A 13,915-nucleotide genomic window follows, 5' to 3' on the forward strand; every position below is an offset into this window, starting at 1 on the left:
TACAGGGGCACAAAGAGTAACTCTACAGGGGCCAAGAGCCTGGCGAAGAGCACGGTAGCCAAGTGACGAACGTGACCATCACCAGGAACAGGCAAACGGAGGCCGCGTGCTTCTGGGCTGATACACTGAGAAGGACACGCCCTGAGCCTAATCGAAAAAGCATCTCAAACCCAAATCAAGGGACACTAGAATATAACTGGCCTGATTTCTTCAAAAGTAATATCACGAAACACAAACAAAGCCTAAGTAATTGTTCTAGACTAAAAGAGTCTAAAGAGATATGGGAGCTGACTGTAACACACGATGCAGGACTTTCTTTGGCCTATACAGGACACAGCTGGGACGGCTGGTGAAACATGAATAAGATCTGTATTACCAGCACTGTGTCAATGTTAATTTGCTTATTTTGATAATTACACCATAAGAGAATGTCCTTGTTTATAGGGAAAACACACCAGAAAGGTGTGTGAGGAAAGGAAAGAGAACATGTTGTAGGGGAATCTTGGTGAAGAATATGTGGAACTTCTTTGTACGACTTCTGTAACTCTATGAACATCTGACATTAGGTTAGTCTGTAAAGTCTGTAACTAAGTGACTACGTTAGTTTGTCTGAAGCCTGCAGATCTGAAGGTAAAAGGAAAAAACACCCCGCGGAGAGGCGGAGTCTCTTCTGCTCAGGCTGGAGGCCACCTGCTAACCAGGGCCTGCTCATCGAGTGCAAAGCGGGATGCCTTTGAGCTGAATGAATTGTGAGGGATTGAAGAAGAGATTGCTTTTCTACAAGCAATACTCACTTTCTGAATACCTTCTTCATTTACACACACTTTCGAGAAAATTTGTTTAAATATTTTGCTCAGGGCAAAGGCACAGAACCGAATGGCTCCCAGACGCAGTTTGTGGTTCATTTCATCCAGGATGCCACAGGCTTCCTCTCGCAGGACCTCGGCAGATTGAAGGGATTCCCTGGAAAGCTACAAGAAAAGGGAAAGCAGGGATAAATTTCTGGAAAAAAAAAAAGTCAAAATTCTTTTTGCTCAAATCAGTAGGACCAGTTCCAAATGGACCAATGTTATTATATAACTCAAAATGGTATGTTCTTTTCTTAATTTAAATTGATATAGTTTAAGCTTACATCCAAATTCTCTAAAATAAGTTGTTGCTCAAGATCTAGTGTCTGAGAGCATACACTTAGTAGTTACTTTCAGTACATTGTTGCAACTGTTTTTTTTTAAAATTTATGTATTTGACTGATTGATTTTTGGTTGCGTTGTGTCTTCGTTGCTGCGCGCGGGCTTTCTCTAGTTGCGGCGAGCGGGGGCTGCTCTTTCTTGCGGTGCACGGGCTTCTCATTGCGGTGGCTTCTCTTGTTGCGGAGCATGGGCTCTAGGCACGCAGGCTCAGTAGTTGTGGCTCACGGGGTCCACAGTGCAGGCTCAGTAGTTGTGGCGCACAGGCTTAGTTGCTCTGCGGCATGTGGGATCTTCTCTGAGCAGGGATCAAACCTGTGTCCCCTGCATTGGCAGGCAGATTCTTCACCACTGCACCACCAGGGAAGTCGCACAGCCTACACATCTGAGGAATCAGGATCAGAAGGGAAAGAGAGAACTGGAGCATTAAAAAGAAAGAATACATTGCCAGGAGAGGACCTTCCTCGAGACAGAAAATGCTCATGCCAGTTTGAGCCGGTTGAGAAGGCTGGGGAGTGGGAAAGCCAAGACCCCTGGGGACAGGAAGGACTTGGATAGGTGAAGAACACAGGTGAAAAGGCCGGCTTGTTCAGAAGGCACTGGAGGAAAGCAGAGAAGAGAATGGCCTGGCCTCTTATTCTGTGCACCTGGGCTTCTCATTTGCCCGACTGATGTGCTGTCCCTACAGACCCCTCTCCCTGGAAACCTGAGAGAAGCAGTGGTCTTACAACTCCTTGTCCCCAGTGATGTCCCTCTTCAGTCTCTTGTCCATGTCACAAGCCTGAGCAGTCTCTTAAACGCAGAAGTCATCACATCCTTCCTTGGCTAAAGCCCCTTCAATGGCTGCTACTGCACTCTGCAAATAAAGGCAGCCTCAGCTGGAGAAGTGGCAGCAGGGATGGACGGAGGTAGACCAGCGCTATTTTTAGGAGGGTACATCATTTTCAGCAGAGCACATCAGCAGCTCTTAGTGCCTGGGAGCGTGTGAGAGGAAAGTAAGAAGCTGAAGACGGCATCCAGATTTTTGGTTTGAGCAACTAGCATATGTGGGGGGGGCATTCTTAGAGACAGGACAATCTGGGTGGGAGGGGGGAATACACACAGTACAGGGGTGCGGTGGATCCAAGACTTTGAGGTAGACATCTTGAATGCTTTCGGAGTGCTTCTGGAATTTCCAAGTGGATACCCAATAAACTGTAAAAATATATGTGTGAAACTCAAAAGAGATCTGGGCTGAAGCAATAGATACTAATTATCTATATTACTTATGATAATATATTATTTTTATATAGTAATATTATAATATGGAGATATTAGCATAAGGAGGGTACTTAAAATTCTGGCAATAAATAAAACTCCCAGTGAGTGGGTAGATAAGAAGGGGCTAGAACAAAATCTTGAGGAACTGCAGCATTTAAAGAGACAGGCAAAGGAAGAGAAGGCCATAAAGACAACTGGGAAATAATCAAAAAGATGTGGTGGGTAAGTGGGAGAGTGTGGTGTCCTGGAAAGGAGAGCGTGTGTACCAAAAGCTATCCAGGATTTGAATGAGGTTGATTTTTGCCACGAGGAAGAAGGAGGTCATTCACCATCTTGCGAAGAGCTCCTACAGAGGGTTGGAAATCAGATTCCAGTGAGCTGAGCGGTACATGAAGGGTGAGAAAGTAGGGCAACAAGCATAGAAAACACAGCCAACTTCTTCAAAGAGCAGAGCAGAAGTGGGAAAGGAAGAGATGCGTAGGAAGTAGAGAAGGAATGTGGTCAAAGGAAGTCTAATTAAGTTGGAAGAGAAGTGAGCATGTTAAATGCTGAGGGTAAAGAGCTGATAACAGGAAGAAGTTGAGACAACTGAGGGGACAGACGACAAGCAAAGTTCCCGAGGAGGAGGGGGGAGGTGGAATTCGGAGCAAAGGAGTAGGGTAGGGATTAAACTCGAACAGAAGGGATCCCTGTTCCATTCTAGTAGGAGGGAAGAAGAAAATCACGGGTGTTAGATGCAGGTAAATTAGGGGCCTGATCTCAGAGAGCTGAAACAGCTCTCACTTATATAATGGCTTAAATTTTCTTTGTGAAGTAGGAAGAAAAGTCATCTGTCCAGAGTAAGTGGAGAAGGTAGGGTTGGAGGTTCAAGGAGAATGGGGCAACTGAAACTGCCACTTTGGAGAAAGGGAGAGAGTTTCCTAGGGAAACAATCAATGACTGGGTAACAAAGAGGGCCCAAGTGTGCTGCGTAATCAAGAATTTATAATAATTCCAATCTACCTCGATTGTATGATTTTTCTCAGCAGTACGTTCAAGTCTGAAAAACACAGGCTTAAATCAGTCGCACTTAACCTGGCTGTGCATTAGAATTACATGGGGAAACTTAAAAAAAAAGAAGAAGAAGAAGAAAAGAGAAATGCCTGGGTCCTAACCTAGACCAATTACACCAGAATCTCTGGGGATAGGACCAAAGTATTTTTTTCCATTCATTAATTCAAGAAATATTTATTGAATGTGTACTATGTGCTAGGCACCAGAAATACAGCAATTTAAAAAAGAGAGAGAGAGAATTTGACTTCACTTATGAAATAAGTTCAGTCAGACAAGATTAATAGATTCCCCAAGACAGATCACAACAATACGATTAAGAGCATAGGTCATATGTCCGAATCAGAATAAAAGAGACAGCAAATAATAAAGATAACAAATAATTTTCCTGGGAGCTCCCCGGCGGTCCAGTGGCTAGGGCTCCGCACTGTCAGTGTCTGGGCCCAGGTTCCGTCCCTGGTCCAGTGGCTAGGACACCGCGCTGTCAGTGTCTGGGCCCGGGTTCCATCCCTGTCCAGCGGCTAGGACACTGCGCTGTCAGTGTCTGGGCCCGGGTTCCATCCCTGTCCAGTGGCTAGGACACTGCACTGTCAGTGTCTGGGCCCGGCTTCCATCCCTGGTTCAGTGGCTAGGACACTGCGCTGTCAGTGTCTGGGCCCGGGTTCCATCCCTGTCCAGTGGCTAGGACACTGCGCTGTCAGTGTCTGGGCCCGGGTTCCATCCCTGGTCCAGTGGCTAGGGCTCCCTCCGTGCTGTCAATGTCTGGGTCCGGGTTCCATCCCTGTCCAGTGGCTAGGACACCGTGCTGTCAGTGTCTGGGCCCGGGTTCCATCCCTGGTCCAGTGGCTAGGACACCACGCTGTCAGTGTCTGGGCCCGGGTTCCATCCCTGGTCCAGTAGCTAGGATACCGTGCTGTCACTGTCCGGGGCCCGGGTTCCATCCCTGGTCCAGTGGCTAGGACACCGCGCTGTCAGTGTCTGGGCCCGGGTTCCATCCCTGGTCCAGTGGCTAGGACACCGCGCTGTTAGTGTCTGGGCCCGGGTTTCATCCCTGTCCAGGGGCTAGGACACCACGCTGTCATGTCTGGGCCTGGGTGCCATCCCTGGTCAGGGAACTAATATCCCGCAAGCCGTGTGACGCAGCCCCCAACCCCAGTGCCGCTGCAAAATGAAGAATCTTCCCAAGGCCACAAACCGGACTAACCTCCAGTGAAAAGTCAAAGAAGCAGGATCTCTCTGTGAACCTCAAGGCACAGGAGCACGATATGATAGAAGAGCCCGCCGTCGGGGAGCTCCGATCATGCCTGCCAAGGACCTCTATCTGGATGTCCTCAAATGACGTGTGCAAAATAGAGCACAGCTTCTCTCCTAAGCCCTCTTCTAAGTCCCTATCTCAGTGAATGGCTCTATCAGCCTTGATTCTTCCTTTCCTTCACTTCATTCACCCAACTGGTCATTTCTTAAACCTGACCATTTCTCTGTTTCTATAACCACTTACCAGTCCAGGCAGCTACGATCCTACAAAGGGACTGCTGCAGGAGCACCACACACAGCCTTCCCGTCTCCTTCAGCACAACGGTGTTTCTAAAACATAAACTGATCACGCCACACTGCAACCTGAACCCCTTCCATGGCTTTGCACTGTGTGTAGGATAAATCCAATTCCTTCAGACGGTTCACAAAGCCCTTCGCGACGTGGCCTGCTCTCCTCTCCAGCCCAGTTCCTGTCATCACCCTCCTCTGCTCTCTTCAGTCTTGGTTCCACTGAACACCTCTCAATACCACGAACACACATGTGCTCTTTGCCTTAAAATAAGCTGGTGGTTCCCATACCTCACCACACTTTGGAATTGGCTGGGCTTTTAAAAAACTTCGGATGCCTGGTTTCTCACTCCTGACATTATGATTTAATTGGTATGAGGGTGAGACGTAAGCACAGGGATTTTTAAAAGCTCCCAGAATAATTTTTTTTTTAAACGTTCTATTTTTAAAAAAATTTATTTATTTTTTTATTTTTGGCTTTGTTGGGTCTTCATTGCTGTGTGCGGGCTTTCTCTAGTTGTGGCGAGTGGGGGCTACTCTTTGCTGCGGTGCACGGGCGTCTCATCGCGGTGGCTTCTCTTGTTGTGGAGCACGGGCTCTAGGTGCGCGGGCTTCAGTAGTTGTGGCTCGCAGGCTCACTAGCTGTAGTGCACGGGCCCAGCTGTTCTGCGGCATGTGGGATCTTCCCAGACCAGGGCTCAAACCCGTGTCCCCTGCATTGGCAGGCGGATTCTTAACCACTGTGCCACCAGGGAAGCCCCTCCCCGAATAATTTTAATGTGCCACGAGGTTTCAAAACCACAGGGAAAAAGTTATTTGCCCTGCTAGGAACACTCTTCTTCACCCACTTCACTTGGAAAACCCCCAAACATCTTTCAGGCCTCATTTATAAAATCACTTCTCTAACTCCCTACACAAAATTAGTTGCTCTTATAACTAATTAATGCCCCTGTACACTGGCCTCCCATTAGCATGTCTTGTATCATATTTCACTGTAATTGCCTGCACAACTGTCATCATTCCCTATTAGACTATACACTTATGAGGTCAAGCACGCTGCTCAACTAGCTATTAGGCAGAATGTCTAGCAAAGGGGCTAAGATGCATTATGGGTACAATAAACATTTGATGAATGTGCTGAATATAGCAAAATCTAAAAAGATACATTAAAAATAGCAAAATAAATTCATAGAATCAAGAAGAGAACTTGCTGACAATGAACAAATCTGGCTATGGCTGAAGAGGAAATCACTTACCTGTTTAATGACATAATGAATCTCTTCAGAATTGAGAACACTACATTTAATGTCACTTGGCTTGCAAGGAGTAATTCCCTTGTAGACAAGAGGTGTGTAGCATTTCATGGCAAATTTCAGGTCACTGACATGCCTCCTCTCCTCCAAAGCATCTTCAAACTGATCCCACTTTTTGAGTTCCTTCTGTGGATGAGGCAAATGAAAGAAAGTAATGCACATGCTGTAAAACTACATTGGTAAGGTTTCATCTTAGCCAAAATTTTTATTCTATGACATAGAACAAGAGCAGAGTGTTCCGATGTTAGGTTTTCACATAGTAAGAAAAAGAAATGTAGCTATTGGATTTCCCCGGTGGTTGAGAATCTGCCTGCCAATGCAGGGGACACGGGTTCGATCCCTGGTCCGGGAAGATCCCACATGCTGCGGAGCAACTAAGCCCGCGCGCCACAACTACTGAGGCTGCGCTCTAGAGCCCATGCTCCGCAACAAGAGAAGCCACCGCAATGAGAAGCCCGCGCACCGCAACGAAGAGGAGCCTGCCACTCGCCACAACTAGAGAAAGCCCGTGCGCAGCAACGAAGACCCAACGCAGCCAAAAATAAAAATTAAAAAAAAAGAATAAAATTACCGAAAAGAAAAAGAAATGTAGCTATTATTAGGATCAATGAATTGATGCTGAATTATAATATTTTATTATATTTCTGATTGCTACCTTTATAAAGCCAGTGCCCCTTTATGAAAGTTAACAAACATAGCAAAGGTGGGACGTTAGGCTCTAGAGAATCTGATCAACTTTACAGATTTCGTCAATCACACCAATAAACTTGTTCTGTCTGCCTCTCTTAGTTTTAAAAATTAAAGCGTACATCAGAGTCAAGATTATGTCAAATCAAATAAAACTACATGGGTGCAAACGCAAGACCAAAGTGCTCCCATATAAGCTACTATGGTGCAGTCTGTATTTTGCTGTGTTACTTTCTTTTCTCCTTTCAACCGACTGAAATTCAGCTTCTATCCAACCAGCCCCTGAAACTGCTCGTTATTAGGCTACCAACGACTTCTGAATCCTTAATTCTTAAAAGTTTGTTTTTCTGATGATAAAAGTAATAGTAGTAATAATAAGTACAGCTAACATGCGTCGTTGCTTCCTAAGCGTCAGGCACTGTCCTAAGAACTTTACCTATACGAAGGGTCAATCCTCACAACAAACCTGTGAGGGAGTTATCATCACTGCCACGTTTCACAGTGGGGAGACCAGGGCACAGAGAAGTGAAATAACTCAGCCAAGGTCCCACAGCTCTCAGAGGACAGAGACAGGATTCAAGCTGAAGCCTTATCGCTTCACAGACCCTGTTCCTAACCACTACCCTATACTACTCAGCATGCTAATTATGGAAGATTTGGAAACGTGGAAACATACAAGCAAAGATAAACTGCCCACAGTGTTACACCCTGGGAATAACTACTCGTAACACTTACTAGTTCCCTTATTTTTTCCATTCATAGATATAAAAATACATATTTTTAAATTTAAAACATGGACCCTACCAAATATAGTTTATCTTGCCTTATCAACTGTATTCTGAATACTTCCCTATATTAAATATTGTTTTAAAATATTTTAGTGGCTGCACCGTCACCTTTGTATTCCCTAATTTCTTAATGTAATGTTTTAATTACCAAAGTGATACATGTTCATTATAAAAATTGAGGAGATACAGAAAAGCACAAAGAAGAAAATTAAAATCAACTGTCTCCCAATGAGCCAGTGACCATTTCAGTGAATGCTTTTTTCTGTGCCTGTGAAGAGTCCCTCCCTCACCACACGTACATTTTGATTTGTCTCCTGATTTTCTTTTTACTTAATGTTATAAACACTCCTCCATGTCATTTAAGTTTCTCGCACGATATTACTTTTAATGTTGGATGTTTGGACTCTTTTTTTCATTCATTGCTACTATAAAAAGCGTAACAGACATTAATATTTCTTTCAAATCTAATCGTCAGACCCTGGCCTCTTTCAAGTCTTCGTTCCTCCTAGACCTCCGCACCGTGGGACACCGTTCTCAAGCACTCCCTCCTTTCATTACCTACAGCTATTCTGAAATGTTCCTACTGTGGTTTTTAATTCATGACTCTGTCACAGCAAAAACCCCACCTCATTTCTCTAATCCAGAGATTCTCAACCTGGGGGAAATTTTCCTCCCCCAATTACAAATATGTCTTCTTTCCTCCCACTTCCTTTAGTATATGTTAACATCTCCATCCCTCCTTTCTTCACTCCACACAGTGCTGAGTACTCTCACCTACTCAACTGGTTTCAAATATTTATGCTTCTGAATCCCTTGCCCTGTCCTCCTCTCGCATCCAGCTTTTCCAAAACTGAACTCATCTCTCCTCTGCACAGTCCTACAAGCTGATTACTTTCCTGAAATCTCAATCAATAACCCCACACCATCTACATCCCTGTGTTTACATCATTCTAGACCTTTCCTCCCTCACCCCTTACATGCAATCCGTTCCATCCTGCTAACACGGCCTTTAAGTATCCATCATGTCTACTCCTCCTTCACATGTCCAGCCTGTGCTCTTTATCACGACAGCCTCCTCACTGGTCTCCTTGCCTACGTTTTGTCCCTTTGAATCAGTCTTCCATGCCACCATGTGCCCTTTTTAAAACACAATTCTGGCTTAAAATATTTACATGACACCCCTCACCTCCTTCAGAACAAGACCTAAGCCACTTCTGGCGTCATATGAGAACCTCTATGACCTGGCTTTTCCTTCCCACCACACTCATGGTCCACTCAACAGTGAGTGATTTGATTTCCCTAACACAGTCCCTCGTTGATATGCCTTTGGGCCTTTGCACGTGTCCATCTCTGCCTGGAACGCCCTTCTGTTCCTGTCACCCTTGCCTTGGCATCACTCTGCTGTGACAGCTCTCCTTGAGTTCCCCTGATGGAATTACTCTCCCTTCCTCATCAGGACTTCGTTACCTTCTACATACGTCTATTGTGGTATGTGTCCCATAACATGTAATCGTTTGCATGTCTGTCTCCCTACTAAAATGCAATTACCTTGAGGGCAGGACGGTTTGTGTCCTCTTTGCATTTCCATCATCTAGCTGTGTTTGGAATATAGCACAATTGATCAATAACTGACCGACTAAATGTTAAGGTAATAAAAAACCCCAGAAAAACTGAGACCACCGTTAGGGCACAACGAGAATACAGACAGAAGCAAAGAGCATTTATAAGGAGCTTAAGTATAAAAGGGTAGCATGTAAAACATGTAAAATACGCAAATGTGAACATTTTTATGCCCACGTATATAAGTATAGAGAATATATGAGGGGAAAATATTCGAGCTTGGAATTCTGGTGTAAAACTGCAGTCGCTGTAACGTATTGCATACTCCTGCTTCTAAGGCTGAAGAACCTCAAATTTCACAGTTCTCATTAATGAAGTAATAGCATAAGTTACACAGGCTCAGACTTGGTAGAATGCCACAAATTACCATTATAAATGATATAATTTTAGGGACAAGAAAGATCTCAGAGACTTCCCATTTAGCCGTCCTGGGTGTGGGAACAGAAAAGGATCAGAATCAGCTGGGGAGGTGTCTGTGGTGTGGAGGCGGGGGGCGGGGGGGAGTGCGGAAGGGGAGGAGAGAGGAAAGGGGGAGAGGGGAGGGAGGGCGTCCTCAGAACAAGAACCTGCAAGGCAGAGCAGCACGTATGTATCCTTTGAAAACCTTGCCAGCTGCGATCATCTGCAATCCTTCCACGGTTCTGTAACTGCAGGATCAAGCTCACACTTCTTAACACACGAGCCAGCCATACAAAGACCTAGTTGCCTCAACAAGCTATGACATCTCATGGCTCCCACAGCTTTGTTCAAGTCACCTCTAAGAATGGCATTCCTATCAAACACCGGAGCATCTGTTATATGCGTGCTATTGTGGTATGTGTTGGGGATATGCCTTGTCTAACCAAGACAGACACAGCCTCTTTTGTCCGTAACCCTGTGCATGGTGGTCCCAGTTGTTGAGACGGGGCACTTACAAATGGCCGTTCGCCACCGTTCACCTGGAAAACCCTCGGCCATCAACCACAGCTTCTGTACACCTCCTCTGTGTACCATGTCCAGATTCTCCCTTTAACGCAGGACCAAAACGGTCACCTTCTCCGCTAAGCCTTTAGGGAATCCTCATCACATTTTCATCTAGAATACGTCAATAAACTTGTCTTTGGTGTCTCCCCTACAAGATTGTGAGCTCCCTGTCATGTGTCTTACACATTTTCGTATTCCCAGTCCTTCAATCATTGTTTGTGGAGTAAAAAATAACTTACTAAATGAAGCCACTTCTTGAGCCCTGTTGATGACAGCTCTCCAATATTCACAGTCTAAAGCTCCAACTTCTCCCAATCTGGTCTAACTCAATGTCTAATCCAGTGGTTTTTAACCCAGGCTTCACATTAAAATAACTCGGGGAACTTAAAATATTGATGCCCAGGCCCCCCTAAAGATTCTTGATTAATTTGGTCTGGGAGTGGTACCTGGGTTATCAAAAGTATTTTTGAAAGTACTCTAAGCGATTCCTACATGCAGCCAGGGTTGAGCGTTACTGCTCATTAACTGGCATTCCCTACGCCGTGCTGGAGAAGTATTTACCATCATAAAATAAATACTCACCCAGGAGCACGATACAATGAGGAGGCCAAGTGAGAAGAATGACGTGAACGATTGTCCCCCTATCTTACTTTGCAGAGTGGGCCTCTCCTTATTGCTAGTTAAACAGGCCTCTCCTTGTACCTCCCTTTCAACTGCTCTGGTGGATCCATTCATTCAACAGTTACTGACAGCCCCAAACATACAGGGCACTGTTCTACAGGCTAAGAACACGGCATGAACAAGGTGGACAAGGAACCCTGAGGGAGCTGAAGGAAAGATGGACAACAAATACACAAGGTAAGTTCACTTAGGGACACCACCAGTAGCATGCTGGTAACGTGCAACTATGGGAGAGCCCTGATTTATAGCATCTGCCAGTTTCTGGGGTATACACGCTCCCACCGTGGCAGATTTCAAGCTACCAATATGACCTCACTGAATGTGGAGCTGGGAGGAGATGCAAGGAGCCACCGTTCTCTAGGATTTCCACCTTACAGCGTGACAGATGGAAATAACTTCAAGAGCATGGATAACAGGAAAATTTAGTAAAATAATTAGGAAGTGCTGAGTTCTGAGTATTCTTTTTTTTTTGCGGTACGCAGGCCTCTCACTGTTGTGGCCTCTCCCGTTGCGGAGCACAGGCTCCGGATCTGCAGGCTCAGTGGCCATGGCTCACGGGCCCAGCCGCTCTGCGGCACGTGGGATCTTCCCAGACCGGGGCACGAACCCGTGTCCCCTGCATTGGCAGGCGGACTCTCAACCACTGCGCCACCAGGGAAGCCCATCCTCTTCCTCTTTATCAGTGAAAGGCATCCGCCCAGTTGCCAGATCGCAGAGACGGGAGTCAAGTTCAGACTGTGGCTTCTTCCTTAGCTACCACATTCAACTGTCCTGAATAACACACTAACTCACCCGTCTCCCTCCTCCCCAGACTCACGGCCACTGCCTCACTGCAGGCTTTCGTCACCTCCCTGGATTACTGCAACAGCGTCCTAACTGACCTCCACGCTTCAGATTCCTCCGGTATCAGATTCCTTTCTCCAACGAATTCCCTTTCTACAGCCTCTGCTTAAGTATCAATAATAGAGGTTACCCACATAATCATGCCAGAAACCTAGTAGTCTTCTTAGACTTTCAAAAATACAAATCCAATCATCCTTAAATGGTGTCCCATAGAATGAAAATTTTATCCTGAAAGGCGTTTAAACATATAAAATTCCTTTAGGAAATATCCTCTGCCTACTTCCTTAGTTTCGTTTCTCACGTCCCCTTTATTCTACCCTTACCTATCTTGGTTCCCCCACACATGCCAAGGAGTGGTCTTCTTACACTGATGCCTACGACAGTCCTCCTCTCCCTCACCTCCCATTCATACCTCAAAATCTCAACTCAGGTGTCACATTCTCTGAGAAGCCTTCTCCAAGTCCCCAGACAGCTCAGGCCCTCCTTCCCAGCCCTCCCACAATATACTGTGCATGCTTCAATCACTGGGCTTATCTCACTTAGCTGCGATTACTCCTTTATTCTCATGACATCCTTTGAGGTCCTTAAAGGCAAGGGCTGGAATTTTAACCTCCATATCTTGCACACGGAGAATACTGACGAGGACACTGTAAGTACCTACAGCTGCAACGTCTGCTGCAAGCAGCAGTATCTTAAATATCTCCAAGACTAGATTAGAGTATTGCACAATAAGAGTGTGGCCGAGGAATGAAATAAGGACAGTCTGAAACAGTAAGAAAAAGTTCAGGTTAACATGAAAGTTAAAAGACTGCTGTCATAAGAGGAGTGAGGGTGGCTGTCCAGCTTCAGAAGCAGTAACGGCTTACATGCAATTAACTGCTTTAGTTTTTCACGTGAAAAAGGTGACCAAAGTCTTATCATTGGTGAATGGGGCAATAAAAAACCAACTCTTTCCTTTAATACACACGTGGAAAATTGCTGTAATTCACAAACCAGTTGAGGGCTGAAAAAAACTACCCATGGGAAGTCAGAGCTACACAGCAACCCTCTTTCCCTACGTTTTGAGGTTGAACTATTTCACCACTGCACTGTGCGGTGAGGTCAATGAAGAGAGAGGTCCAAGTGATAAACCTTGGGAAAGTGGACAATTAGCAGCCATCATAAGCCCAGAGCTCTTGACAGCAAGGGAACAGAAGTTTCCCCATGCTCCACTGGTCTCCCAATTTGAAGGTAGCCATAGGTATATACATTCTTTTCTGAAACTGAGTTTTTTGTTTATCTTGCTCTTGTGTTTTCCCTGTTATGACCCTCCTACATAAATTAACATTATATTTAAGCCAGAACACTGGTAACATGACTTTAAAATGCATTCTTTTATTTCCTCCTAAGGTAGATAAAACTTAATTTGGTTTAAAAAAAAAAGTCAATTGCCCCAGGGTTGTGAAATACTGAGGGCTACAAAGCTTCCACCTCGTAATTTCTTCATGACAATTCTGAGTGACCAACATTCCGTCGCAAAAAAGACCGGTTAAAATCAGAAGAGGCGGTTGGGGGGTGAACTGGAGAGAGGCCGGGGGGTATTAGCTCTCTTCCAAAATGACTTGTGGAAAAAGTACAATGATGGGCAGAGGACAGAAACACAATACAAATTTCCAGAACTCCAAATCTTCTTAGATGATAAACGTTAAGTCTTAGAAACTCAATGCCCACAGACAAGCCAAATACTTTTTTTCCCGGGAATATCACAGCTGCAAAAGAGCGGGATGGGGAGCCACGGGCTACCTCAAGCTGAGTCAGACCCGCAGGTTCCTCGGGTTCGACCGAAAGGTAGCCCGACACGCCTCGCAAGAGATGGAGAGACTCCAATTATCCCCGCCTCGTTCCCGTGCCAGGGGCGTTCTGAAGGCCCAACGCCTGGTGGAAGGGAAGGGAAGGAACGAGCGGGAGGGAACCAGCGGAACCATCACCAGGAGAAACTTCT

The 13,915-nt window shown here is 45.5% G+C and overlaps 1 protein-coding gene across 2 annotated transcripts in view; it reads right to left on the reverse strand.

Moving 5' to 3' along the window:
* GNPAT (glyceronephosphate O-acyltransferase) overlaps positions 1-13,915 on the reverse strand; it is a 30,992-nt gene that overhangs the window by 16,611 nt on the left and 466 nt on the right. For both annotated transcript variants that reach the window (XR_004035786.3, XM_030839544.3), the window contains exons 2-3: positions 6,296-6,478; positions 795-971 (exon numbers count right to left, since the gene is read on the reverse strand). Coding sequence is in view for 1 of the 2 variants with exons in the window: in XM_030839544.3 (XP_030695404.1) it covers positions 795-971; positions 6,296-6,478 (360 nt within the window). In the remaining variant the exon portion in view is untranslated. The remainder of the gene's footprint in view (positions 1-794; positions 972-6,295; positions 6,479-13,915) is intronic.

Source organism: Globicephala melas, chromosome 16, assembly GCF_963455315.2.
Source record: "Globicephala melas chromosome 16, mGloMel1.2, whole genome shotgun sequence".
NCBI classification, from domain to species: Eukaryota; Metazoa; Chordata; class Mammalia; order Artiodactyla; family Delphinidae; genus Globicephala; species Globicephala melas.